General features: G+C 35.7%; 1 protein-coding gene across 3 annotated transcripts in view; it reads right to left on the reverse strand.

Moving 5' to 3' along the window:
* Nucleotides 1-4,351: 4,351 nt before the first annotated feature.
* LOC308702007 (GRAM domain-containing protein 2B) overlaps nt 4,352-26,912 on the reverse strand; it is a 22,794-nt gene continuing 233 nt past the window's right edge. Inside the window, exons 1-13 of one of the 3 annotated variants that reach the window (XM_081384557.1) lie at nt 20,323-20,516; nt 13,558-13,707; nt 12,685-12,745; nt 12,528-12,600; nt 12,252-12,355; nt 11,779-11,877; nt 10,858-10,929; nt 10,551-10,622; nt 10,215-10,311; nt 9,962-10,030; nt 9,774-9,873; nt 5,973-6,080; nt 4,352-5,891 (exon numbers count right to left, since the gene is read on the reverse strand). In XM_081384557.1, the coding sequence (XP_081240683.1) occupies nt 5,876-5,891; nt 5,973-6,080; nt 9,774-9,873; nt 9,962-10,030; nt 10,215-10,311; nt 10,551-10,622; nt 10,858-10,929; nt 11,779-11,877; nt 12,252-12,355; nt 12,528-12,600; nt 12,685-12,745; nt 13,558-13,707; nt 20,323-20,381 (1,080 nt within the window). In that variant the 5' untranslated portion in view covers nt 20,382-20,516 and the 3' untranslated portion in view covers nt 4,352-5,875. Of the gene's footprint in view, nt 5,892-5,972; nt 6,081-9,773; nt 9,874-9,961; nt 10,031-10,214; nt 10,312-10,550; nt 10,623-10,857; nt 10,930-11,778; nt 11,878-12,251; nt 12,356-12,527; nt 12,601-12,684; nt 12,746-13,557; nt 13,708-14,017; nt 14,170-20,322; nt 20,517-26,912 lie in introns of those variants that run through there. The other 2 variants (XM_081384558.1, XM_081384556.1) reach the window with 2 other exon arrangements.

Genomic DNA, 26,912 nt, shown 5'->3' on the forward strand with positions numbered 1-26,912 from the left:
TTGGTTTTAAGACTATCCAATTGCGCCCAGAGGAATTTGATCTACGTCGGTTGGTGACGCCGTTGGAAATGATTTGTCTACATAGCTTTGCCAGACCCTACACTCAGTTTCAACTGAGAAGGGTCTGGTTTTAACCAGGCTAACACACAACTGAAATGCTCTCATAAATACAAGTGAAATGCTTTTACAAACACAACTGAAAAGCATTTCAGTAAGTTGTATGCAAGCATTTCAGTTGTGTGTGTGTGAGAGCATTTCAGTTGAAACGGAAGGTGGTTAAAGTCTCCAGTCCAGTTGGTGGCAGTAGTGCACCTCAAGACGAAGAACTAGAAGCTGTTGAAGCGAAGCACGCGCAGTAAAGTTGGCAATAAATTCACGGATTCGAACTTCCCGGGTCAATAACTCGTGAGCTAAACATTGTTACTACACAAATAACACCTCTTTTTAAACGTAGTAATGTAGACAAGCAGCTACAACCTAATTTTCCTCAAAACGAACTTTCCCTCGCAGTGGACAAAATACATTGAACTCTATGCGCAGACGGCACAGAGGCAGATCCGAAGGGACCGTCTGCAAAGTGTTGTAACCATCAGGGCATCAGTGATGTGTGAACTGAATTTGATGACACTGGATGGACCCGAATATTGGTTTGGTGGGTTGGTTTTCGATTTGAAAATTTAACATTCGAATATTCGTTGTTGTTTTTTTTTTTTTGCATAACTGGCATCCCTCTCGAAACGGTTCTCGTTCGAGCTTGAACATGTTATAAAATCTGACGAAATACAATACAATTATCTTATATGGGCTAGCCGTTTTTGATAGGATGGACAGTTGAAGGAACCCAACCTCGTTATACTTAATAAATATATTTGCTGCTTCTAGGCCTACTAAAGTGTTCCTGCAACGGGAGTATTCTCTAGCTAGAGCGCAGAACAGCGGAGTGTGTGTGGACAGAAGTGCATGCCTGAGCTTTGACATTGTGGAAAATAGAATAATAGAAACAAAATGTATTAAGCCTTTTACCTGTTATTATTTTAATAATAAAATATTTTTTTGAATTTAACGTAATTTGTTTTTTTTCTTTATTTAAATTTCGTTTTTTCTGGGTTGGGTTGTATGGGTTGTAACACATCAAGTGTGTTAAGTGTATTATTTACATTGCAATAGCCATAAATGAAAACATAACTTAATTTATTAATATAAGACTCAAGGCCACGGCGTAGTTAAGGGGGTTCTGGGGCATGCTCCCCCGAGAAAATTTGGATTTCTCTGATCTACATATGTGCAATTTAGGACTTTTGAAGGCCAAAAAATGATAAGAAATAGGCTATCTTTAAAACCTTGTCATTAGATTATTTGTCAATGCCTGCTCTCCTCTCATCTTCATATTTCTGTTTCTCCCAGTCTTCTTATCCTGGCCTATTTCTTCCCCTCCTAAAGCTGAACTTAGTCTTTTCATTTTCGTCTGTGTCAGTGACGAAAGTAAACATAGGCTCAACTGATTAGGCCTATTTATACGTTTTATGAATCATTTTCTTAGGCAAGTTAATTCACTCAAGGCTACCAGGAAAGCTGTAGCCTAAGTCAGTATTGCCATTAGGAACCTTCTGCAAGCTTTGGGATTTGAAAACGTCTGTTTTTAAACGTTAAAAGTAATTTTAAATAATACAAATTATAGATTACGTTTACCGCAGAGGGTGAATTGGCAGACGTTCCCTTAAGCATCGTGCGCTGTGGAAACGCGTCAAAGCATTCTCAGGTATAATTATGCAGCATTAATGCACGAATGATTTTGAATGAATATTTTCATCATGTCGATATACAATGGTCACATAATGTTAAAACTAATCTTGCTATTGATATCTTTGTTAGGCCGGCCCTATAGAACAAATGTCCGGCTAATATCGAACCTAAAACGAACTTTACCGCGCTCAAGTGCATTTCACGAAATCGCTGGCGTTCAGCGGGGAGGGAGGAAAGTCTGCGTGAACCCGCGTAGATGCACTTTATGCAGTTAAGTGTTTGATAACTTTATTAAATTTCTGTGTATTTCCACCTACCTGTCAGTGCCCCTTAGATGTCATGTGCCCCTGGGCAAGTGACATCTAAGGGGGGGGGGGGGTCCGAGAGATAGGGCTAAAGAACGGGAGTGTTGACAGGTATGACTACTGCCACCAACTGGACTGGAGACTTTAACCACCTTCCGTTTCAACGGAAATGCTCTCACACACACAACTGAAATGCTTGCATACAACATACTGAAATGCTCACACACACAACTGAAATGCTTGCATACAACATACTGAAATGCTCACACACACAACTGAAATGCTTTTCAGTTGTGTGAGTGAGAGCGTTTCAGTTGTATGTATATCATCCAGTTGCTTGCTGGATGACTTTTTTGTTTTAATATATTCAATGCGTTGCTCACTTGTGAGGTTATATGATGACACAGATGATGGCCCATTTTAGCTGAAACCATGTGGCCCATTTGACCTCGGTGGGTTAAGGTAAATTAAGTTAAGGTATCTACATGTATAGATAGATTTATCATCCTTATAATAGTTTAGTTTGGTATGCCAGGCTACTTAAAGGGTTAGTTCACCCAAAAATTAAAATTCTGTCAGTAATTACTCACCCTCATGTTGTTCCAACCATGTAAGTCTTTCGTTCATCTTCGGAACACAAATTAAGATATTTTTTATGAAATCTGACAGAATTTTGACTCCTCCATAGGCTTCCAGTGTGACCGAAACTCACCGGCCCAGAATAGTTATTAAAACATCGTTAAAATAGTCCAAGTAACTACAGTGGCACTACATTAAGTTTATCATGCGACGAGAATACTTTTTGTGCGCAAAAACAAACAAAAATAACGACTTTATTCCACTTTTCATTTCCTTCTCTCTGGGCCTCGTAGTGTTTTTGCGCTGCGCGTCTGTGTTGCACGTCATCACGCAACACACACATGACCGGCGTCGGCCAATTGTGAGCCTACGTGGTGACGTGTAACACAGACGCGCTGCGCAAAAAGACTACGCGAACCAACTAGAGGCCCAGAGAGAAGGAAATGAAAAGTGGAATAAAGTCGTTATTTTTATTTGTTTTTGCGCACAGAAAGTATTATTGTCGCTTGATAAACTTAAGATTGAGCCACTGGAGTCACTTGGACAATATTAACGATCTCTTTAATAACTTTTCTGGGCCAGCAAGTTTCGGTCACATAGAAGCCTATGGAGTGAAACATGGCTCAGATTTCATCAAAAATATCTTAATTTGTGTTCCGAAGATGAACGAAGGTCTTACGCGGTTGGAACAACATGAGGGTGAGTAATTACTGACAGAATTTTAATTTTTAGGTGAACTATCCCTTTAACATGGATGCAGCTTTCTGGGTGCAGTCTTGATCTGAATTATTGCCCCGCCCACCATAGCAACCATAAACCAATCAAATCACCTGTTTCTTGTCTAGCACAGTTATGACAACAGTTTGAAATCCTTTGCAGTCATTGGCTCTAAATCCCAGAGGGGCTGGGACCCCCAAACCTTAAATGGCCCATTTTACCTGATATCACCCTACCTTTTTTGTTTTGTTTTTTCCCATGTTGATCTGTATTGCTTTAATGCTTTGTAATGTTTAATAAAATAAAATAAATAAATAAAGCAGTTCAATTCCCAAACGAATGTCTCAGAATCAGTTTCTTTAGCGAAAACAAAAAACAAAAAAAAACACGACATTTTGTGCTCTTTTTTTTTTTAAAGGGCAAAATGTCTAGTGTTTTTTTAAACACAAATCGGAAAATAATTTGAATACAGTTATTAGGGTGAAATGTGCTTGTATAGAGCAGACTCGGCGCGATTTACGTTTTTGATTCATTCAAAAGAACCGAAAAAAACGTCAAATCAAAAAACGCAAATCGCGCCGAGTCTGCTCTACACAAGCACATCTCCCCCCAATAACTGTATTCAAATTATTTTCCGATTTGTTTTACATGTTCTTCTCAAACCTGGAACAACTGAACACTTCACTAAGATTCTGTGAATGATTTAAATCGTCATGATTAACCAACAATACTTACACAGCATTTACGACCGCTAAATGTAAATTTAAAAAAATACATTAACATATATAAAGCTGCATATACTAACATGAATGCATTTTGAACGAACATGAACAACAGTATAAAGCAGCATTAATTCATACAACTAATGTAAGTGTCTACTGCTTTTAAAGTAAGTGAAAACTGGGTGATTATCCATTCCTGCAACATCCTGACTGTCCCATAAACACATTCCACTGATAACAGTTTATATTTAGACTGAAATCAATAAACAACAGTGACACGGATTTCCTTAGCACTTGATTTATTCAAACAATGCCAAAGCCAGTCTCACAGAGACTACTTTGAATTACACACAATGCAATAAATAGGACCAAAAACAAGATGTTTACCAACATATTGATACAAAAACAATACAATAGTGCAATATAAACAAGTTATGAAAGTTGGGATTCTTGCATTGTGGTTATTGGACAGTCGTTGAGGGGACTTTGAGGTTGCGATGCCCCGGCGATGAGGTGAAATGCTGTGCAAATCCATTTCCTTTTGTTTACATGGATCAGTTCAACTGAGGACTCTCCATTTCGAAGGAAAAAAACACTCTCCCTAGAGTTTATGTTTGAAGGCGCGACGTGCGTTTACATCACCCACATGTGAAACTCTCGACGAGTTTGTGCGTGTTCGTTCCAAACGCCTGAAGGATCTCCCACGATGCATTGCAAGTTAGTCCTAGCCCTGAGTGAGAGGTTCTTAGCACCGTCTAATACCCCAGAACGAATATATAGCGCCCCCTTCAGGATGGGAGAGAGTCTCCACACTATAAAGTGCACTCCAACAGCAATCTCTTGAACATATTGCAACATATTTATAAGAACACATACACACACGCACACACAAATCATGCATATTTTGGACCGTTTTCGTCAAGTATCATGATTCGAGTCCTGAACGGAAATGCTCTTTTTGGGTTTGCGCAAACATGCAAGCACTTTTTTTTTTCGCCGTAATTTGGACATTTTGAAGCAATACGGTTTAGATGCGTCAAACGTCACAATGCAATCTTTTTTTTTTTTTTTTTTTAAATCGTTCGGATTACGAAGAGACCTACGTTTCAGAATGACTTCGTTTCCGTAAGGTATAAAAAGACGAAACAAACACAAGAAAGGCGTTTAATACCTGATGTGAGTATTTTTTTTCTTCTGTGCATAGACTATACATACAGTAATAGTAAGGGTTCGATTTTTTTTTTATTTTTATCATCGTTAAATCAAAATTTGGTTTAATATCGCAAACTTGTACGAAAAAAAAAAAGTCGAAAAATGGACGTCTAGAGGAAGAATGAAGCTGGAAAAAGATGAAACCGTCGCAGAACGATATTAAGGAAACAAGCGATCAAAGATTTCGTGAGGAAAACGGACGTCATTTTTTTTTGATGGTTCGTAAAACATTTCAAATGAAATGATAACAGATGAAATGCTTTCCCGCAGAAGAACCAGCTGTTTGTTTACTAGTTGTTTTTGACACTCCTTCAAGACAAACCGGTTGTCTTTGGCTGTTAAGGGCGAGTCGCTGATGGAAACTCCTATGAAAACACGCCAGCGGTTTGTTAAATCCAACAGCTTCCCGTATGGTTCTTTACTTGGCAGAGTTTGGTTCTGGGTGCAAATAAAGGTCCTTCCCAGCATTCCCTGCAGGCGTTTATCTGTACTTGGCAGGGAGTTTGGTTCCGGGTGCAAATAAAGGTCCTTCCCAGCATTCCCTGCGGCCGTTTTTTGGTGTTCGTTCCACAGTTCAGATGAAAGTGCACAGAATCTTTATGTTTCTTTGTACCTGAAAGCACAAATAAAATCTGATTGGTCTGGTTTAACACAGTCAGGAACATCATCAAACGTGTGTGAAAGGAGCATTTACCCGCTTTGAACAGTGAATTCGGGAAGGGCTCCGAGAGACGTCAGCTGCTCTTCTAAGGCCACGATACGCAGGCCGATATAGCCAGAGGACAACAGGAGGAGAAACACCCTGAAGGACACACAACACGTCACTTCTCACACACTCAAATACATCAAATAATATAGATTTTATATTATAATATTTATTTTATAATGATTATTTTAGGAAATATTTGTATAAATATTTTACAAAGTGTTTTTAGGAAATATTAAATAAATATTTTAAAATGCGTTTTAAGGAAATATTTGAAAAAATAAATTTTTCGGAAATATTTATATAAATATTTTAAGTGTTTTTAGGAAATATTTAATATTGTTTTAAGAAATATTTGTATAAATATTTTACAAAATGTTTTTAGGAAATATTTTAAATATTATTTTTGGAAATATTTGTATACATATTGTTTAAGGAAATATTTGTATAAATATTTTACAAAGTGTTTTTAGGAAATATTTAATAATGATTTTTTTAGGAAATATTTGTAAAAATATTTTACAAAGTGATTGTAGGAAATATTTTAAATATTATTTTTGGAAATATTTGTATACATATTGTTTAAGGAAATATTTGTATACATATTTTACAAAGTGTTTTTAGGATATATTTAATAATTATTATTTTAGGAAATATTTATATAAATATTTAACAAAGTGTTTTTAGAAAAATATTTGTATAAAATGACAACAGGAGAAGAAACACCCTGCTGGACACCGAAACACGCCACTTTTCACACACTTAAAGAACCTCAACAAACCCCGAGGGCGTCTCAAGATTAAACCACATTCCTGCGCATCAGCAAGACGAGACTCGCGCGCCCAGAAACCACGTATATTCAGGCTGCTTATGATGATGCGTCACGCTAATATCTGGGGTAATATGATTGAGCGCGTCGGATGCTACAACATAGGCATTTTGGACTGGAATGATGCTGTTGACAATTAGATTAAAAATGTTTAACGCAAGTAATACAAATATTTGAGGTATATTGTCCTCGCAGTTTTTACATTAAATTAACAGTTTCAATGTAAACTATTTTTTATTTAAATACAAATTAAAAAAATGCACCAAAACAGCAAAAGTAACCGCAATTTGTATAATATTTTTAGTACATATTTTAAATATTTATATAACTATTTTTATAAATTAGTTTTTTGGAAATGCAGTATACATTTTCTTAATTTAGTAAATATTTGTATAACAATTTGATAATCTTTTATAAATACTGACTTAATAATAATAATAATAATAATAATAATAATACATTTATTTTTTACAAATACTTGTATAAATGTTTTCATAAATAATTTTTAGGAAATAGTTATTTTCTAAATAGCTATATTTTCCAAGTTTGTTCATTTAATTTTGTATGAATCTATATTTAGTACATTTCTAAATACTTTATACATCATTTTAATAAATATTTCTCTAACTATTTTATTAATTAGTTTTAAGAAATATTGTATACATGTTCTAAATTATTTAGTGTTCAGTATATAATGTAATAATAGTAATGTTCAGTATATAATTTTCAAAATTTTGTTAATATATTTTCTTTAAGGAAATATTGACTAAATTATTTAGTAAACATTAGTATAATTTAAAAAAAATATCTGTATGTTTAAATTTTTTAAATACTTGTATAAATATTTTACAAATTATTTGTAGGAAATATTTCTCTAAATATTTTATATTTTAGTAAGGAAACATCTGTAAAAATATTTTCTAAATTATTTTATTAAATATATGAATGCAAATTCTTTAGTAAATATTTGGAACAATTTTGAGGAAATTTTTAAACTTTTGTTAATTTTGAGGAAATATTTATATGAATCATTTACTTAATATTTCTATAACTGCTAATAATACATTTTCTACAATATCTAAATATTTGTATAACTTTTTTAAATTACTTATATAAATATATATCTTATATATGTATTTTTTTATTTTTTTAATTCTTGTATAAATATTTTACAAATTATTTGTAGGAAATATTTGTGTGAATAACTGTAAATATTTCTATAGCTATTTTATAAATACATTTTCAAAATTTACTAGATATTTGTATAACGATCTGATAAATTATTAAAGGTGCATTGCGCAAGTCTGAGTTTTTGCAGAACTATGCCCCCTCTGGCGACAAGCGAAACTGCAACACTGCAACTGAACGCGCATGACGTCACGCCCAGTCTCAAATTCCGACCCGAATCCGTCTTATTTATTTTACTGTACAGGATTATAGAGGCAATCGCAGTGATCAGAGAAGGGCTCATTCAGCCCATCAGGCAATTGTAGGGCCCTATAATTTCCGCGATCACGGAATCGCGGACGGAATCGCGGAATTGGCAAATTAATACGGAATCTAGTGTCAACGCGGAATTTTACATATTTGGAATAAAATTCTGTTTTTGTGTGGGAAAAAAACGTATGTCTGAGAAAAATCGCATATTACTGAAAGAACGAGCAGAGAGAGAGGCCCGGTCTTCAAACTGTCTTGCTCTCTCTCACTCCCTCGCGCTTATTAATCTAAATCAATTGAGAATTGACACAAAGATCTTAAAAGAAAAGAAGTTTCACGTGGAGCATTCGGATATTTTTTTCCTGAATTAGGCTACCGCTGGGTGTGAATTGTGCAAAAAAAAATTTTTTTTACCTGGCCTTCTCTGAAAAGCGTTCCGCCCATTCAGCTGACATAAAAACACTTTCAATAAACTAAACTAAACCTATTCAATGATGAAATGTTTTCTGTGTTGACAAATCGTGTGCGATGTCCTAAAACTGCCGGGATAATCACACAACGCGTACAAGTCTGCTAATGATACGTCCGATTCGCGAACTAATGACTCCTTTGAACCGATTCACTTTAATGAATGGTTAAAACAACTGATCTGTCCAACACTGAATCGGTTCGGTGTTTAACAAAATCGGTAACACTTTACAATAAGGTTCCATTTATTAAACTCTAGTTAACTAGATCAGTTAACATTAACTATTAATAAACTGCATTTCTACAGCATTTATTAATCTTTATTAATGTTAATTTCACCATTTCGTAGCCTATATTATTTAAATGAAAAGTTGTATTTGTTAACATTAGTTAGCTTAATGCACTGTGTGAAGTAACATAATAAAAATAAAGGGTTAGGGTTAACTAAGATTAAGAAAGATTAATAAATACAGTAACAAATGTATTGCTCGTGGTTCATGTTAGTTAGCCTAATACATTCACTAATGTAAACAAACCAAACCACATTTAACACCTCTTAAAATGAGAATTTTGTTTGTTACCTCAATACATTTAGGGTCATTCCTATTTTATTTGTGTACATTTTAATCATTAACATTAAAAACACAATTTTTACAACTAAAATAACAGTAAAGGGTAAAAAAAAACCTGAATTCCCCAAAATTAAAAATTAAAACAGAAAAAACGGAATTTGGGAAAAAATAAAACAGAATTTGGGAAAAAATAAAACGGATTTTATAGGGCCCTACAATTGTTTAAGCATGTATGGGTTAGAAAAACGGGTATTTTTAACATGAAATGTTGCGCAATGCACCTTTAAAATATTTGTAAATGTACTTTTTTTTGGAAATACTTATTTGATAATTTGTAAAAATATTTATACATTTTATTAAAAATTTTAAATATCTATATGACTTTTCTAATTTATTCGTTTCAAATATTGTATGAGTCTAAATTCTTCAGTAAATATTTGCTAAAAGTGAATGTGTGAATGTTCCTCTGGTGTTTGGACTCACAGGATCAGGTATATGAGGAGGAGTGTGTTGAGGTTGCTGACTTCTCTCTGGATCAGGAGCGATCGAGCTCGGTCTGTCACAGTCCAAACCCACGAACTTCCTGCGGGGACAGGAAGTAGAATCTCCGTCAGCCAATCAAACACAACATGATGAAGTCATAAACTCACGAGCTCATCCCGAGGCCGTACCCGTGTTCTCGTCGCCCTGAACCGGTTCTGAGATCCTCACAGTCGGGTTCGGTCCAGCAGCAGGACTTTCTGAAGCACACCAGACAGATAGAGAAGATTAGATAAGAGACATAGATAGAGAGAGATAGATAGATAGAAAATAAAATGTTCATAATAGTAATAATGATTGCTTATTTGGAGGGGCCACTAATGACGTCTGATTTGGATATTTGTGTCTGGATTAAAACCCGTCCTGATGTTGTTCTGAACAAACCTCGAGTGAGTCTGGAGACGAGAAGCTCTGGTTGAGGACACACACGTTCTCCGTTCACATCCAAAGAGTCGTCTAGACTCGACTGACTCGAGTTCAGCTGCCGAAACACACACACTCACACTCAATACTCATACTGATATACATACTGAACAAAGGGTTTGAGGAAACATTTAATAAATATTGTTTTAGGAAATATTTGTATAAATACTTTACAAAGTGTTTTTAGGAAACATTTAATAATTATTATTTTATGAAATATTTGAATAAATATTTTACAAAGTATTTTTAGGAAATGTGTAATAATTATTGTTTTAGGAAATGTTTGTGGTGTCTCACCACGAGTTTGGGCGTGTGGTCGAAGCTGTTCTCGGCGGAGGAGAAGAGAGGGCTGCTGTTGGCACTGCCGTCCTGAAGAAGCAGAGATATGATGAGCACAGGAAACATGTGACCAGTGATATCATCGACATCATCATCAAACACTCACCCCACCCTTTTCCTCTGATATGTAGTCTTTTCTGATCAGTTATAAACCCGTCTTCTCTCATTATTTGTTCTACACTGTGACGGTTTCCTTCTTTGTTTATATAATGTTCTCATTAATAATAATGTAATCTCTAATAATAATAATAATGTAATCTCTCACCTCCAGATGAGGACAGACGGAGCGCAGGAGTTTGTAACAGCTTTCCCTGTTCCTCAGAGACACAAACAGATACTGCAACACAAACATTAAGCATTTCACGCGCTTGTACATAAAAAGAAGGTCAGAATGAACGAAGGAATGTCCGTTTCATATTTCACTCCAAAATAATAATTAAAAAGATAATTCATGTGATGTATCGGGACATTTGACTTTTGCATTTTTGTGGAATTCCTATTATTTCCAATGATAAATTCTAAGCTTTAATAAAGTTCATGTTAATCATTATTTTTGGTGATAATTCGCATTATTTAGTGCATGATCCGGTTTAACCCTGTGTGTTCGGTCATGATTCGGTTTAACCCCGTGTGGATCCGGTTTAACCCTGTGTGTTCGTGTATGATCCGGTTTAACCCTGTGTGGATCCGGTTTAACCCTGTGTGGATCCGGTTTAACCCTGTGTGTTCGGTCATGATTCGGTTTAACCCCGTGTGGATCCGGTTTAACCCTGTGTGTTCGGTCATGATTCGGTTTAACCCTGTGTGGATCCGGTTTAACCCCGTGTGGATCCGGTTTAACCCTGTGTGTTCGGTCATGATTCGGTTTAACCCCGTGTGGATCCGGTTTAACCCTGTGTGTTCGGTCATGATTCGGTTTAACCCCGTGTGGATCCGGTTTAACCCTGTGTGTTCGGTCATGATTTCGGTTTAACCCCATGTGGATCCGGTTTAACCCTGTGTGTTCGGTCATGATTCGGTTTAACCCCGCGTGGATCTGGTTTAACCCTGTGTGTTCGGTCATGATCCGGTTTAACCCAGTGTGGATCCGGTTTAACCCAGTGTGGATCCGGTTTAACCCAGTGTGGATCCGGTTTAACCCAGTGTGGATCCGGTTTAACCACGCGTGTTCGGGACAGAAACTGACCTTCTCTCCGTCAGCGGTGCGAACCGAAATGGCGTTGGGAACGAGCAGCGCAGTGTTCTGCTTCTTCAGGACAATCACACTGGAGACAGGGATGACCACCTGACACACACACACACACACACACACACACACACACAATCAAGCCACTGTTAGACTGCGCTTATCCTTATTTATTATTTGTTGATTCAAACTCTGAATTAACATGCACCTATACTACATTTATCTAAATGTCATAATCATTTGTTAAACAAGTATTCATTACTTCAATGAGCTCTTTGCATTGTTTAAATTAATAACTTTTTTTCACTAAGTGTGATTTTGCATATGTACATTTCTGAAACGCATATCTTAGTCACCTCTGATAACAGATCACTCTGAATTGTAATATGGACTCATGCACTTTCTGTAAAGCTGCTTTGAAAAGATGTGTATTGTGAAAAGCGCTATACAAATAAATGTGAATTGAATATTACCTTAGTGTCCTTGAGCAGCACAGAGGAGAAGAAGCACATGTTGCTGTCGGTGATGTACAGACGCCCATGGAAAGGCACTTCTTTCTGCAGAGCACAGATGTAGGCTGGAGAGAGAGAGAGTGTGAAAAAAGGAGTGAAATAGCATCTTAGAAACACAAACACTTGTTTAAAAAAAACAAAAAAACGTAACGTAAAAACGTAACAAAAAAAAGACAGCCATCAGGGTCAACATCTCAAAACCGACCAGCTCATTGAAAACACATTCCTATTCCTCACCATGGAGCAAGTCCTCGCTTTCTGGGATATCCGGGAAGAGTTTGTGGAATGTTTTGTTGTGCTTTACAAAACTCTGAGGAAACGACAGGAAACGGGTGTTTAGAATCGATTTCATTTACAACACAAAAGTGTTGTCTTCGATGAAATGTTGTCTTACACTTCTGGAGTTCAGGCTTTCACTTCTCTCCAACGGCCTGTCCACATCCAGAGTGTGAGACCTGACAACAGAACATTATTACATATATAACAGGAATATATGCTTATATTTTAACTATCATAAGCAGGAATATATTTCATTTTATATTAACATTATTCATGCTAATATAAATATTTAAAGTATTTTTTGTAAATATTATGCATACATAATATTTATATTTTTTATTTAATTACAATTTTTTAAAGAAAATTAATCAAATGTTTTTTTCTTTCTGTTTTATTCTATAAAAATTCCTCATTTAAAAAAAAAGATTCTCATTGATTTAAAATAAAAATATAATAATATATAAATATAAGTAAGTAATTAAACGTATTTAATTAAATAAATACACATACAAGAATAAATGTTATTATTATTTCATACACACACACTTATTTACATTAGGGCTGGGTATTGACAAATTTCACAATTCGATTCGATTTCGATTCTGATTCGATTCAATATTGATTATTTTGGATATCAGGTACAATACATGGCAAATTTTCTCAAGGAAAACAAATCTCTTAACTAATGCTGTTAACTATGGGAGTCAGCGAGCCTACTATGCTTCATTAGCCTACTATAATATTGAAGGTAAAAGGTAAAATGAAGGTAAAAACAGGATGACTAGCCTAATCGATTCTTGGATTTAAGAATCGATATCGGTTCGTAAAAATGACAATCGATTAAAATCGAGAAATCAATACTTTTTACCCAGCCCTAATTTTCATATATACATACACATATACACGTGTTCATACATATATACACACACATATATATATATACACATATATATATGTTTTTTTTTTTGTGTTGTCGTGTGTGTTGTACCTGTGGATGGCCGGCCGGCTCAGGCTCTTGTCCTGCTGCTGAATCTCGAGCTGGTTTTCCTCCAAGCTGAACGCTTTCCGGCTTCCCAGTTTAGTTTTCGTCCTCCCCTTCTTCACCTTCCCGGGGATCGTCCCAGCGTCCACCGAGTAACTGTGAAAACATCGGAAAACCAGCGTCAACCTCATGACGATCCATCCGTGTGACGTTCCCTTCGCTCTGTTCAAACCTCACACACTAATCTGCCTTTACTGGAACTTATAAAACACTGTAAACTCAGACAGATGGCCAATAGAAGCCGTTTAATATGGTCAATACCAGGAACAAATGTGGTGAGATCACTCAAACAGCTCCGCTTTATGAGTTTCTCTCAGTGTAATGGTTAAACAGAGGCAGAGTAAACACACTAGAGCCACAGTTTGACCTCTAGAACAGATCAAACCCAAGGCGAACTCTTCCATACCTGTACAGATGAACTGCATGTCTGCGGGATAAGCGCAAACTCAGAGATCTTTGCATCCTTAAACGTGAGAAAGCAACACAAAACTGGCCTCAAGCCATAACACTGGAGCAATAAACCAAGCCTGCGTCTCGACGAGAAGCCAACCTGAACACAGAGCCGCTCAACTTCCCTGTATGCAAATGAGCGTGGGCGGGGCTTATGACATCAGATGGTGTGAGTAGATGAAGTAATGAAACACCCGCATGTGAAAACACGCCTGGAAATGCACTTCAGATCGAGAGATAAAGAAGAAGCGAAAGCAAACGGGAGTGAAAGTCAAATCTGTATTTATTTCAGGAACAGATCTTTATTTTCTTTTAGTGGAAGGAAATATTTGGTTATCTAGTATATTTAATATCTAAAATATTTGATACACACTGGTGTTTTGCCAGATTTATCTATGCATTATCTTTTTACTCTTTACTTCAATTTATAACCGTTTTAATTTTCCTTGCCTTTTATTTTGTGATTATTTTAATTAATTTCTGTGTAAAGCACTTTGAATTGCCATAGTGTATGACATGTGCTATATAAATAAACTTTTTATCACTATTGGATTATGAATATCTGCTTTATATGAACGCTTATATATGACCGTTTATCATATCGCTTTACGTTTCATTCCTGGTTATAGTCATCAAGCACATCACTGCACTTTATATGATAAAGCCGAGTTGCAATCTGTCTCCACTCGAAGAAGTTTGAATTGGTATTGTTGTATTTATAAGTCTTATTCGTGGACTAATCCATCTTATTTGTCTCTCTGCGTTTCTAATACAAACGTTTGCTACAATGATTAGTTATATCTTAAAGTTCCTCAGGTTTGAACAGAGCTAGGAAAAAAAAGGCTTTAATTATAATGACTGGAATAATTAAGTCTATGTTATTATTAGTTATGTTATTTGTATGTCTAAGCATTTATTATTATTATTATGTCCCCCGTTTTTTCCCCTTCTCTCTCACTTTTTTATTTATTTATTTGATGTATTTTGTGTAGTTGTGAGTATTTGGATGTATAAGTGTGTTATATGTGAAGCACCATGACCGTTTAAACTAATTTCCCCATTAGGATAAATAAAGAAAAAAATAAAAAAAAAAAAATCAAAAATAAAAAAATAATAATGAAAGAATGATTGAAATTCTATAAAGCCACAGGAAATAAAACTCGAAAGGAAAACCACAAACATTTAGCTTAAAACATCCAATTTGGTGTCTACATGTAAAGCATGTGTGTGACCCTACATTTTTCTTTTATGCCAAAAATCCTTAGGATATTTAAGATCATGTTCCATGAAGATATTTTGTAAATTTCCTACTGTAAATATATAAAACATGTATTTTTGTGAGTGAATGCAGCACAATCACAAACATAAATTAACAACTTTAAAGGAGATTTTCTCAATGTTTCGATTTTTTTGCTTTCTCAGATTCCAGATCTTCAATAGTTGTATCTCAGCCAAATATTGTCCTATCCTAACAAACCATCCATCAATGGGAAGATTATTTATTCAGATGTCAGAGGATGTGTACATCTCAATTTCAAAAAATGTACCCATGTGACCGGTTCAGTGGTCCAGGGTCACAGTCCTTGTCTTTCCCAGCATTCAGATTAATGACTCCAGGACAAAGGTGTAGCGTGCTGAAATATATAGGCTAAAAGACATCATGTGATGTATAATAACAGCACTTAGGCACGCAAGCTATGCATCAGCTTCTGGCTACACTGGGCGTAATGACGACTAATCACTTTTAAAGACGACGGAAACATTCCTGAGTTCATCTGCGGGGGAAAAGTCACGACACACAAGGGAACAAGTTTTTTAAGACTTTCTAGAATTAGCTGACGCATTTTAGAGAATTTAGCCAACTATCATTTGGTTGTTTTTGTCTTGAAACCTTCAGATATTAAGCAAAATCATGCATGTGGTGCACAAACACATTCAAAACAGGATGCACACCTTAAAAGTTGACGGTACAGATGAGAAATGTTGACTAATGTTAATCGCTAAAGACATTTCTAAGGTGTATCAGCATATGAAGATGTAGGAACACCAGGAAATAACGCATATATATCACTGATTGTCTTTTAAATCAAGCAGCAATTACATAATTTCGTTTAATTACGAGATTGAGACTTTTGTTCTGACCTACAGAAGCAATAAAACGGAAAATCTGTACGAGGAAGTGAACGTAATTACAAACAACAAACTTTTGACCAACTAGTTGGACGAAACTTGAGATTTAAAAAGGATTTATAAAAAAATAAAAAAAATAAAAAAAGTTTAAAATACAATAATAAAACTTACATTTTCTTCAATTTCACACTATTGGGGTAAAATGAGCAAGTTTTTGACAGACTGCACAAAATTCGCATCTGTACGAGGAAGTGAACGTAATTAAAAACAACAAACTTTTGACCAACTAGTTGGACGAAACTTGAGATTTAAAAAGGATTTATAAAAAAAAAATTATAAAAAAAAAAAGTTTAAAATACAATAATAAAACTTACATTTTCTTCAATTTCACACTATTGGGGTAAAATGAGCAAGTTTTTGACAGACTGCACAAAATTCGCATCTGTACGAGGAAGTGAACGTAATTAAAAACAACAAACTTTTGACCAACTAGTTGGACGAAACTTGAGATTTAAAAAGGATTTATAAAAAAAAAATTATAAAAAAAAAAAGTTTAAAATACAATAATAAAACTTACATTTTCTTCAATTTCACACTATTGGGGTAAAATGAGCAAGTTTTTGACAGACTGCACAAAATTCGCATCTGTACGAGGAAGTGAACGTAATTAAAAACAACAAACTTTTGACCAACTAGTTGGACGAAACTTGAGATTTAAAAAGGATTTATAAAAAAAAAAATTATAAAAAAAAAAAGTTTAAAATACAATAATAAAACTTACATTTTCTTCAATTTCACACTATTGGGGTAAAATGAGCAAGTTTTTGACAGACTGCACAAAATTCGCATCTGTACGAGGAAGTGAACGTAATTAAAAACAACAAACTTTTGACCAACTAGTTGGACGAAACTTGAGATTTAAAAAGGATTTATAAAAAAAAAAATTATAAAAAAAAAAAGTTTAAAATACAATAATAAAACTTACATTTTCTTCAATTTCACACTATTGGGGTAAAATGAGCAAGTTTTTGACAGACTGCACAAAATTCGCATCTGTACGAGGAAGTGAACGTAATTAAAAACAACAAACTTTTGACCAACTAGTTGGACGAAACTTGAGATTTAAAAAGGATTTATAAAAAAAAAATTATAAAAAAAAAAAGTTTAAAATACAATAATAAAACTTACATTTTCTTCAATTTCACACTATTGGGGTAAAATGAGCAAGTTTTTGACAGACTGCACAAAATTCGCATCTGTACGAGGAAGTGAACGTAATTACAAACAAACTTTTGTCCAACTAATTGGGTGAAACTTGAGATTTAAAAGGATTTATAAAAAATAAAATATAAAAAAAAAGTTAAAAATACAATAATAAAACTTACATTTTCTTCAATTTCACACTATTGGGGTAAAATGAGCAAGTTTTTGACAGACTGCACAAAATTCGCATCTGTACGAGGAAGTGAACGTAATTACAAACAAACTTTTGTCCAACTAATTGGGTGAAACTTGAGATTTAAAAGGATTTATAAAAAATAAAATATAAAAAAAAAGTTAAAAATACAATAATAAAACTTAAATTTTCTTCAATTTCACTCTATTGGGGTAAAATGAGCAAGTTTTTGACAGACTGCACAAAATTCGCATCTGTACGAGGAAGTGAACGCAATTAAAAACAACAAACTTTTGACCAACTAGTTGGATGAAACTTGAGATTTAAAAGGATTTATAAAAAAAAAAAAAAAAAAAAAAAAAAGTTTAAAATACAATAATAAAACTTACATTTTCCATAATTTCACACTATTGGGGTAAAATGAGCAAGTTTTCGACAGACTGCACAAAATTTGCTTCTGTACGAGGAAGTGAACGCAAAACTTGAGGTTTAAAAGGTCTTAGAACAAAACAACAACAGCAACATTCGATGTAAAAAATACTATATAATAAAACTTAAATACAAAACGTAAAAGTACGTTTCACACTTTTGGGGGAAAATTGGCACCGCGACAGAAATGCATTTAAGAAATTAAAACGAGTGTTGCAAAAAACTATTTAAAACACCTAGTGACGGTCAGATCACAAGTTTTTTTTAACCCAAATCCTGGGCAGAGCCTTTTGGGTTCATTTTTTGTAGCTATTTCTTCAGTGTTTGTGTAGTTTTTGTGTTACCCAGCTCCTGGGTCAGATATAACGACCCAGGGGTCGAGTTATTTACCGCGGGCTATTTGCGACCTCTTCAGGAGAAGAGTCAAACTAGTGCGTGTCTTATGCAAAATACAGGTTTGTGTACATTTTTTGTATCTATAAATACGTTATTGTTCTGTATATCGTTTCATCTTATACAAAGCAACAAAGGCGCGATGTGAGTCACCTAAACGAGCGTCACGTCAATCTCTTCACGTGATGGAAACGCCTGATGCCTTGCATAACATTTTATGATTTTATTCAGAAATATACAGTAGCCTATATAAATACATATGTTAAAATATGTTCTCAGAACTGTACACTGATTGTTTATGGACGGGTTATTGAGTCAGTCACAGAATATTTCGGCTACGAGTGAAACGCAGGTGTTTTATAGTTTATAAAATATGCTATACTGTAAAATATGACTGAAAATAAGGAATTATCATGCAAGCCAGTGGTTGTATCGAGTATTTTTAGTCAATTCGTAGACAATTCATGTATGAAGTAAAAAAAATAAAATAAAATAATATTATAGTAAAAATGTATCTACTATGCTGGGTTAAATGGTTAGCCTACACTTTATTTGGTTACACTTTATTTTAAGGTGTCATTGTTACAGTGTAATTATATATTTAAGTACTGTGTAATTTTAAGCAACTACATATACTTACTATAGGGTTAGGGTAGGATTGAGTTGAGGGCTATTTGCATGTAATTATGCATAATTTACTGTTATTACTACAGTAAGTGAATGTAACATATGTAACAAAGACACTGTAAAATAAAGTGTGACCGGTTAAAAATCAACCCATTTTCCTGTGTTAAATAAACAACCCAATTTGCTGGATAAAATTAACCCAACATGTGTTCTGTCCTATATTTACCCAGCCGTGTGTTGAAAACACCTCATTAACCCAGTGTTTTTTAGAGTGCAGTTGCCCAGAACTTAAACCACATGGCTAAACCCTCAACCACATTTCTTACAGTTCACTTTCCAGTTGTAATTTCAGTCAAGAGAGAATTTCCAAGCCAATCTGTGAGGTGTTTCTTGCACGTCTGAGCCTGAGGTCGAGTTGTGTATTCTGGCCAAATGGAGGCATTCAGGGAATCTACCGCCCCGGTGTGGACGTTTACAAGAAACACGAGTAGAAACAGTCCTCAGAAGCATAAAGAAAGTCTTTTGTACATGAAAACATTTGAACTGTTTGCCAAGCATTATATAATTTAAACACCCTGTTCAAACAGTAGGGTTTGACATTTGGAAAATGGACTTTTTAATAGGCATCACTGACTTTATAACAATACTAAAGGATCTAGATATCCTATTTGCACACTTAAATGTTGTTTACACATGTATTAACTCCATTACGCTGTGCTTTCATCACATTATCTCATGTACAGCGAGCCTCAGCAACTTCCATTTAGCCACAAGACACGCAGTGATTGAAAACGAAGACAATTAGCATCGAATATCCCCTGCTGATTCATTCAAACGCTGAAGATAAAGAGCAGACGCGCATTTCTCGATGCATATCTAATCTGGTTTGAACTAGCACCAAACAGTGGCATGAGAAGCTTCATAAACATGCCAAACAAGGAAATGTGTTAAAGTTCAAGGCCTGTTCCCAGCAATAAACTTGCATCATGCTTCCCTTTGTGCTGAGAGTGAAAGTACATTCTTTGGAAATGACTAAAAAACGAAAATGAATTTCTTACTTCCTTTACGAATAAAGACGGAATTTGATTCCCATGAACTAGTGAACGTGTTTCTAGTTCAAAAGCAGCAACAATACAGGCCTATTCCCAGTTGTTCAGAGTCAATCCACTAGGAACAATAACAAATCAAACCCCCCCAAACATGTCGGATCAATGACGTATTCCCAGCTGCTTCCCACACCAATCACGACTATATATCCCAGAGGCCGCGTTTCAATCGTCTCCTACCTTCTCAAATCCTCACACACACCCGTGTCCAAGCGACTCGAGTCCTTCTCGCTGTCCATCGCCTTCCCAGCTCTTTCCTGAATGACTTTCAACCAGTTGCGGAGCAGTGAGGTCTAAAGGTTTGCTTTACAGCTGATCCGTTACACAAGCGCAGCTCGATCAGGCCTTCGGGATAAACTGAGATAATGGAGCACAAGGAAGTTAAAGTAGTAGCCGAGGGAGGGCTAAAACAATCCTCCGCCGGCCCACTCCGCTCACCAGCTGGGGTTTCCTTGGAAACCAGTGGAGGAGTGGGTGATGGAGGCATCCCATAATAGCCCATTTAAATACCATTGAAAGAATGCAAATTACTGAAGACATCCAAACAAAAGGCCCACCAATTGACTTTGTGATGGGGTGGATGGTCAACAAACCCATGGGACATCTAAAGAAAGACCTCCACAACGCCAGGCGAGATCGGACCAATATTGGAAGCAAATTGTATAGCCTATTAAAATTGTATATTGTATAAGGTTTCAGTATGAACTGAACGGGTTTATGACTGAACCTGAATATGCTTTCCTACTAGGGCTGTAACAATATAATCGCTAGGCTTGGGCGGTATTCGAATTTTGATACCGTCAAACCCCCTCCCAATTTTACCGGGGTATACGGTATTACCGTGACTAATTAAAAATGATGACATAATGGGCTCAGACGGCGTCACCAAACTGTTGGTTTGTGCCTACACAGTTCAGAAACTGAATGCCAGATCGGGCAAAAAAAAAAAAAAATCAAGCCGTGCACGTTGTGTCTGAGTCCGGTCGACGGCATTAACTGTTATTATGAGCCCGAGCCCACCATTATTCAACATAATACTGTGTGCGTGCAACAAGCAAGAAGTGCCTTTGTAATCCGGTGACGCGTGTCCATTTGATTTTTAATAAAACTTTTCTGTAAAGGTGGAAGTTGACGATCGCCATCTCTGTAGTGAGCGCGCATATAGAGAGAAATGCACATCATTGATTAATCAGACTATATTTCTTTTCGTTTTGAATTGTTTCGTTTAAAGAAATTGACGATCACCATCTCCATAGTGAACGATAGAGAGAAATGCACATCATGGATTACAGAGAGTAGGCTAGTCTATTTCTTTTCGGTTTGTATGGTTTCGTTTGCTGAAATTGATGATCACATCTCCGTATGAACGCGCCTAGAGAGAAATGCACATCATGGATTAAATAATCAGAGTGGCCTTTGTCTTTTCGTTTTGAGAAATTGACGATCGCCATCTCTGTGAACGCCATAGAGAGAAATGCACATCATGGATTAATCAGAGAGTAGGCTACCCTATATTTCTTTTCGTTTTGAATTGTTTTGTTTAAAGAAATTGACGATCGCCATCTCCAAGTTTCGGTTAAAGTGACCGCGGCATGCCATCGCCCATCATGTCATGATTATATTAAATATATACGCAATTGGTTGATGAAAAATTTATTAAAATTAAGATAGAATTTATACAAAACGAAATTCGTTTTAAAGAGGCCTTTTACAAAACGAAATTTATTGAAGTGGTCAAATCGTCTGACTCCCGATGCATCCCATCTTATTTGTGCTGTTCACTTTTCATAATCAAGAAAGATGGAAAAAATAACATTATAATATTTTAACCAATACGAAACAATGCGCTTATTTAATGAACTCGAGAACAAAATGCATCCTGGCAGCAGTGAGTCGGTGGTAGTTTCGGAGATGCGACATTAGGTTAGAGGTGTTTACATCTCTCGCGGTCACCTTTTTATGGAACAATTTACAAATTGCCTCATCAGTATTTACCGCCTCTCCCTTCTCATTCGGTTGGAACCAGAAATATTGCCAAACTGCAACCACACATAAGCATTTTTTAGGCAATAAATAAATTATATATATTATAGGCTATATAAGTGCCGGTAATGACGGTATTGAAACTGATACCGGTGCTATTTTAAGATCCCGCGGTATCCGATATTACCGTAATACCGCCCAACCCTAATAATCGCAATACAAAAATGCAACAATATGCACCACGGATAGTAGGGCTGGGACGATACACCATCACGATTCTTGAGTGCCGATACGATATGTAGTGCGATTTTTATTTTATTTTTTTACACTAGACCATCAGGAAAAGTTAAATAATACACTTATACAGACTGTACATGATGTCTAAGATGAGTCATATTTACAAAATACTTATTTTAGAAGCATCATACAATACTAAATTCTCAAATGATTCAATAAATACATTTTTTTACAGTCACTTGTCGACACCTAGTGGCGAAACACTGTAATCAATAAATGCTTTATTTTAAGCGCCAAGTTTTTATCAAAAGCTGATTTACTCTATTTTGATCGCTATCGTAGACATCAGTGTTTATATTCGAACTTTAAACTTTCATCCCAGTACTTAATTTGAACTATTGTATCAGAAATAATGATACTATGAGGATAAGACTGCAGTTTCATGACTAACTCACTCCGGGTTATCGGCAACACAGATCTGAATGTTGCGAAATGATTTTGTCAGTTTAATAGACAGACGAAATGGAAGATCGTGTGGGTGTTTGAATGGAGATCACAGTCTTTTAAAGACGAATTGTGCAGCTCTACTGTCTTATCTCTCTCTCAGCGTATGAGTTAGCGCTGCGCGTCATGCGCGAGGGCTTTTCAATGCATTCAGTCTCACCACGCTTTCACTCGTCCACTTATATTACGTCACTCAACACTCAAAGATAACGACACATTTCATCCTCTATTGGAACAAAAGTGGCTAAATTCTGTCAACCTCATCTATAAGCAAGGACAAAAATAAAGCTATTTAATTTGAATTAATAGCGATTCTGTGATAAATCAATTTTAAAATTGTTACAATTTTTTATTTAAAATATATCTAGTCAGAGCACAAGCATATTCATCTACAATAATTATGTATTTTCAGTGTAATAAATTTAATCAACAGTAAAAAAAAGAAAGAAGAAAAGAAAAAGTTAACCTTTTTACCATGTCTTGGAGTATTGCGATAATATCGTATCGTGATATGTATCGAATGACATGAGGGTCTAGTTACACCCCTATTTCTACAATATTCAGATTTTGAGAGTGCAAAAAAGCTATTAGGCTATAATTAAATTATCAAAGCCAAATCTACACAAATGCTAAATCATACATGGGAGAAAAACTGGTAGTCAGACAAAGCATAAAAGTTAATCAACAACCAAGATTTCTGATTTCTGTTAAAAGTTTAACTTTTCTCAATACAGATACAAGGAGCGCCAACTAAAATATAATACACAGTTAAAACACACTAGGAATCAGAGTTGACTAAAAGTCATGCTTGTAGACTGGTAATTCAGACTTTTAAGATGTGGGCCACAACAAGATCCAGTTCAATTAGCACTGAACCTTTTCTCCATCTGATCCCTGACCTCCTTGTGTCACGACAAACCAAATCATTATGAATCATCCCTGGTCAAATGTACATTACACAAGCTTTCAACGCTCAAGTCTGACAATGAAAAACGCATTAGCTCATTGGTGAATCATTGAAGATCCTTGTCCAGGCCATAAAAAACAGAGTCTTCAAGTCTTCGTCTCAAGTTCTGCACTTCTCAGCACTCCTCAGTGCATTCTGTACTTTGGTTAATAAAACAAGACGCCATGTTCTAACGGGAGAAGATAAGTGAGTGTTTTTTGGAGCACACTAGTATCAGCATAACATGATATTGAGAATATCAGGTCAGTTTTCATTACATAAGCAGAAGATCTTCATGCTCTGAAAGACACAAGGGTACTAGGTCACCATTGGTGGATTGAAGGGAGGAACTGTCGACTGAATGCGATTCAAGTTTGCTGCCAAGAAGCCAACATGTAAATCAGAGTTTGAATTGTGCCAGCGTTGGGAAACCATAGATCATTTTCAAGTTGAGCAAGTCATGTATTTCCCTGCTGACAAAATGAATGGGCTAGAGCGGAAACTGAGAGAATATGGTCAAACCACATGTAAAGAACTGAAGGTCGGTGTGATAAATGATCTGAGTGGGTGTGTGCAGAGAAACGGTTAGGCCTAAGTGTTAACCACTAACTTCTGTTGAGCTATACCATATATAGGCAATCATCCACAAAAAGTCCTAAACCTCTAAAACAAAAACAAATCTAAACATAGAAACTACAAGAAGAGGGTGGAGATCCAAAGCACAAATAAAGCTTCCAAACTACACTAGGATTTGGTCTCAAGAATCAAGATTAGCCAATGAAAAAAAGGGCACTTGGCATGTTAGACTCTTAAAAACTGGTGTAATCTTGAAACCAGAGTTAATGACTACAAACAAAGGCGCAGGATGAGGATTGTGCCTCGACATCCATCGAGCCACATGGTCCGATCAGAGCCAACACCAATCCCTGTCGGCAAACAACAGCTTGCCACTTGTGGAAGGGGGCCAACCCTTCAACACAGAGGACATTTGTGCAAGTCATGTGATTTGAATGCATCAGTCTCACTTCCTCAGTGTAACTGTTCTTAACAGAAAGAGCTCTTTCTTTCCACGGACCAATCCAGTCCAAAAAAAAAAAAAAATGGAAATTCCACCCGAGAATCACATGAAACTGATCATATCTTGGTCTTTTGGCACAATTGTGTTTGGGGAAATTCAAATTTTCAGTAGAAGTCAAGGTCATTAACATGTCATGGGTTATTTTAAGTGGATTTCACCAATTCAGGGCGAAATCATTTGACTTTTGAAGAAGAATTTTCAAGAATTTTGCTGGGAAATTATGTATTTAATGGAAAGATACCTAGAAGCCACGTCACTTCAAGCTTCTAAAGAAGAAATCTAAAATTAACAAAGCGATCTTGTTGAGATCACTCATGGGGAAATAACTAACCTGAATGACCTGAACTCTATCAAAATGAAGTTACTGGTTTCTTGTGTTAGACTGAGTTTGCAAAGAAGTTGTGCAAGACCACAGTTATAGCTTTATAATCGTCCTTTACCGGTTATCTATGTGAACGATAAGCGGTCGAGGAATTGTGAGCCCATAGTTTTCTTTACAAGGCCTGGAGAAGCCAACACAATTCCAGTGGGAAGCAAAATTAGACCAGACAACCTTCCCACACCTGGAACAAGCTTTCGGGCTAAAAATAGAGCAATGACAGATAACATGTGTTGGACCACCAATACAATGGAGGGCCCATGAGATCATCTAGAGAAACGCTTATCAATCTAAACCACTTACGAGGCATTGTGATGTAATGACGGCATTTAGCGCATGCCGTAATTTGATTTAATGCTCCAAATTACATTTAGAAACACCATTGAAGACAAAACAGTTTGGCCAAGAAAGAGGTCAATTCGCATTTAAATTGCCCAAGTGAATGGAAAACTCACGCCTTGATGAAGGTTACGAATTTAGAGCATAATTGTGACGAAGATGGGTTTGTTTATGTCACAATCACAGATGAGGGTAACGTGCAGGATCACACTATACAGGTATAAGAATATTTCTGGACTGATTTGGTATAATATACGCTTAAGTTACCCTATATTTTCCATCCAATGACTGAATGGACCTCAGTCATAAATAACTCAGTGATTGGAAAATGTGAGGCAGGGAAATCAGCTCTAGTCTAAAACTAGCTCAGTAATACCTGTACATTAGCATGAGGGATGTGATCCATTTACAATACCGGCTTAACAACTCTAATACCAACACGGACACATGAGTACACATAAACGGCAGATATTACATTATGCTGCAAGGCTAGTGTTTATGCGTTTGGAGGTTTACACGGTGGATGACAAGCTATACACAATGTTTTATACACACCATGATAATACCATAGTTCATACATAGTGGCATGGATGGTACATGTCAAAAACTATGGTATTATTAATATGGTGCATATGAAAACCGTGATGACATAAAAACATGGTATTATTAAGAGTAAAAATGTACTTTGGCAGTGATTGCATTAAATAACACCATGGTAATTCAATTTTTTGAAATAGTATTGAATGTTAGTTCAATGTAGGCTACTTCAACAACCATGGTAAATTAAAAACAACACATTCGCATTTTTTGAAAGGGATGTAAACACCATGGTTTAGATAAGAAAATACCATGGTATTAACACTTAATGTCATCACTGTACCATGGTAGAAGCACAGTAAAGGGAATGCAATAAAACAATAATGATATGGGTATTTGATGTGTAAAACAAGTTAGTGCGAAAAATGATAAACACATAATTGCACTATACAAACACATAATTATACTATACAGACACATGGAGTAGCAACTAAATGGTCTCTAATCTAACGTTATATTTGAATAAGATAAATCAGTCATCAGGAAGCGATAATATCATCACACACACACACACACACACACACACACACACACACGGTGGATTGTGACGATAACACAACATCCTTCTGAGTCTGACCTATATAAAAGCAGGACGTACACATCACATAATCTGATCATAGCAAACACACTAAAACCTTATAGTTATAACATAAACACAACATTAACATATTTAAATGCGCTGCGCATATTAAAGGATGTCGACAGCT

The sequence above is a fragment of the Scardinius erythrophthalmus genome (genome assembly GCF_964197995.2).
Source record: "Scardinius erythrophthalmus genome assembly, chromosome: 14".
In the NCBI taxonomy this organism is placed as follows: domain Eukaryota; kingdom Metazoa; phylum Chordata; class Actinopteri; order Cypriniformes; family Leuciscidae; genus Scardinius; species Scardinius erythrophthalmus.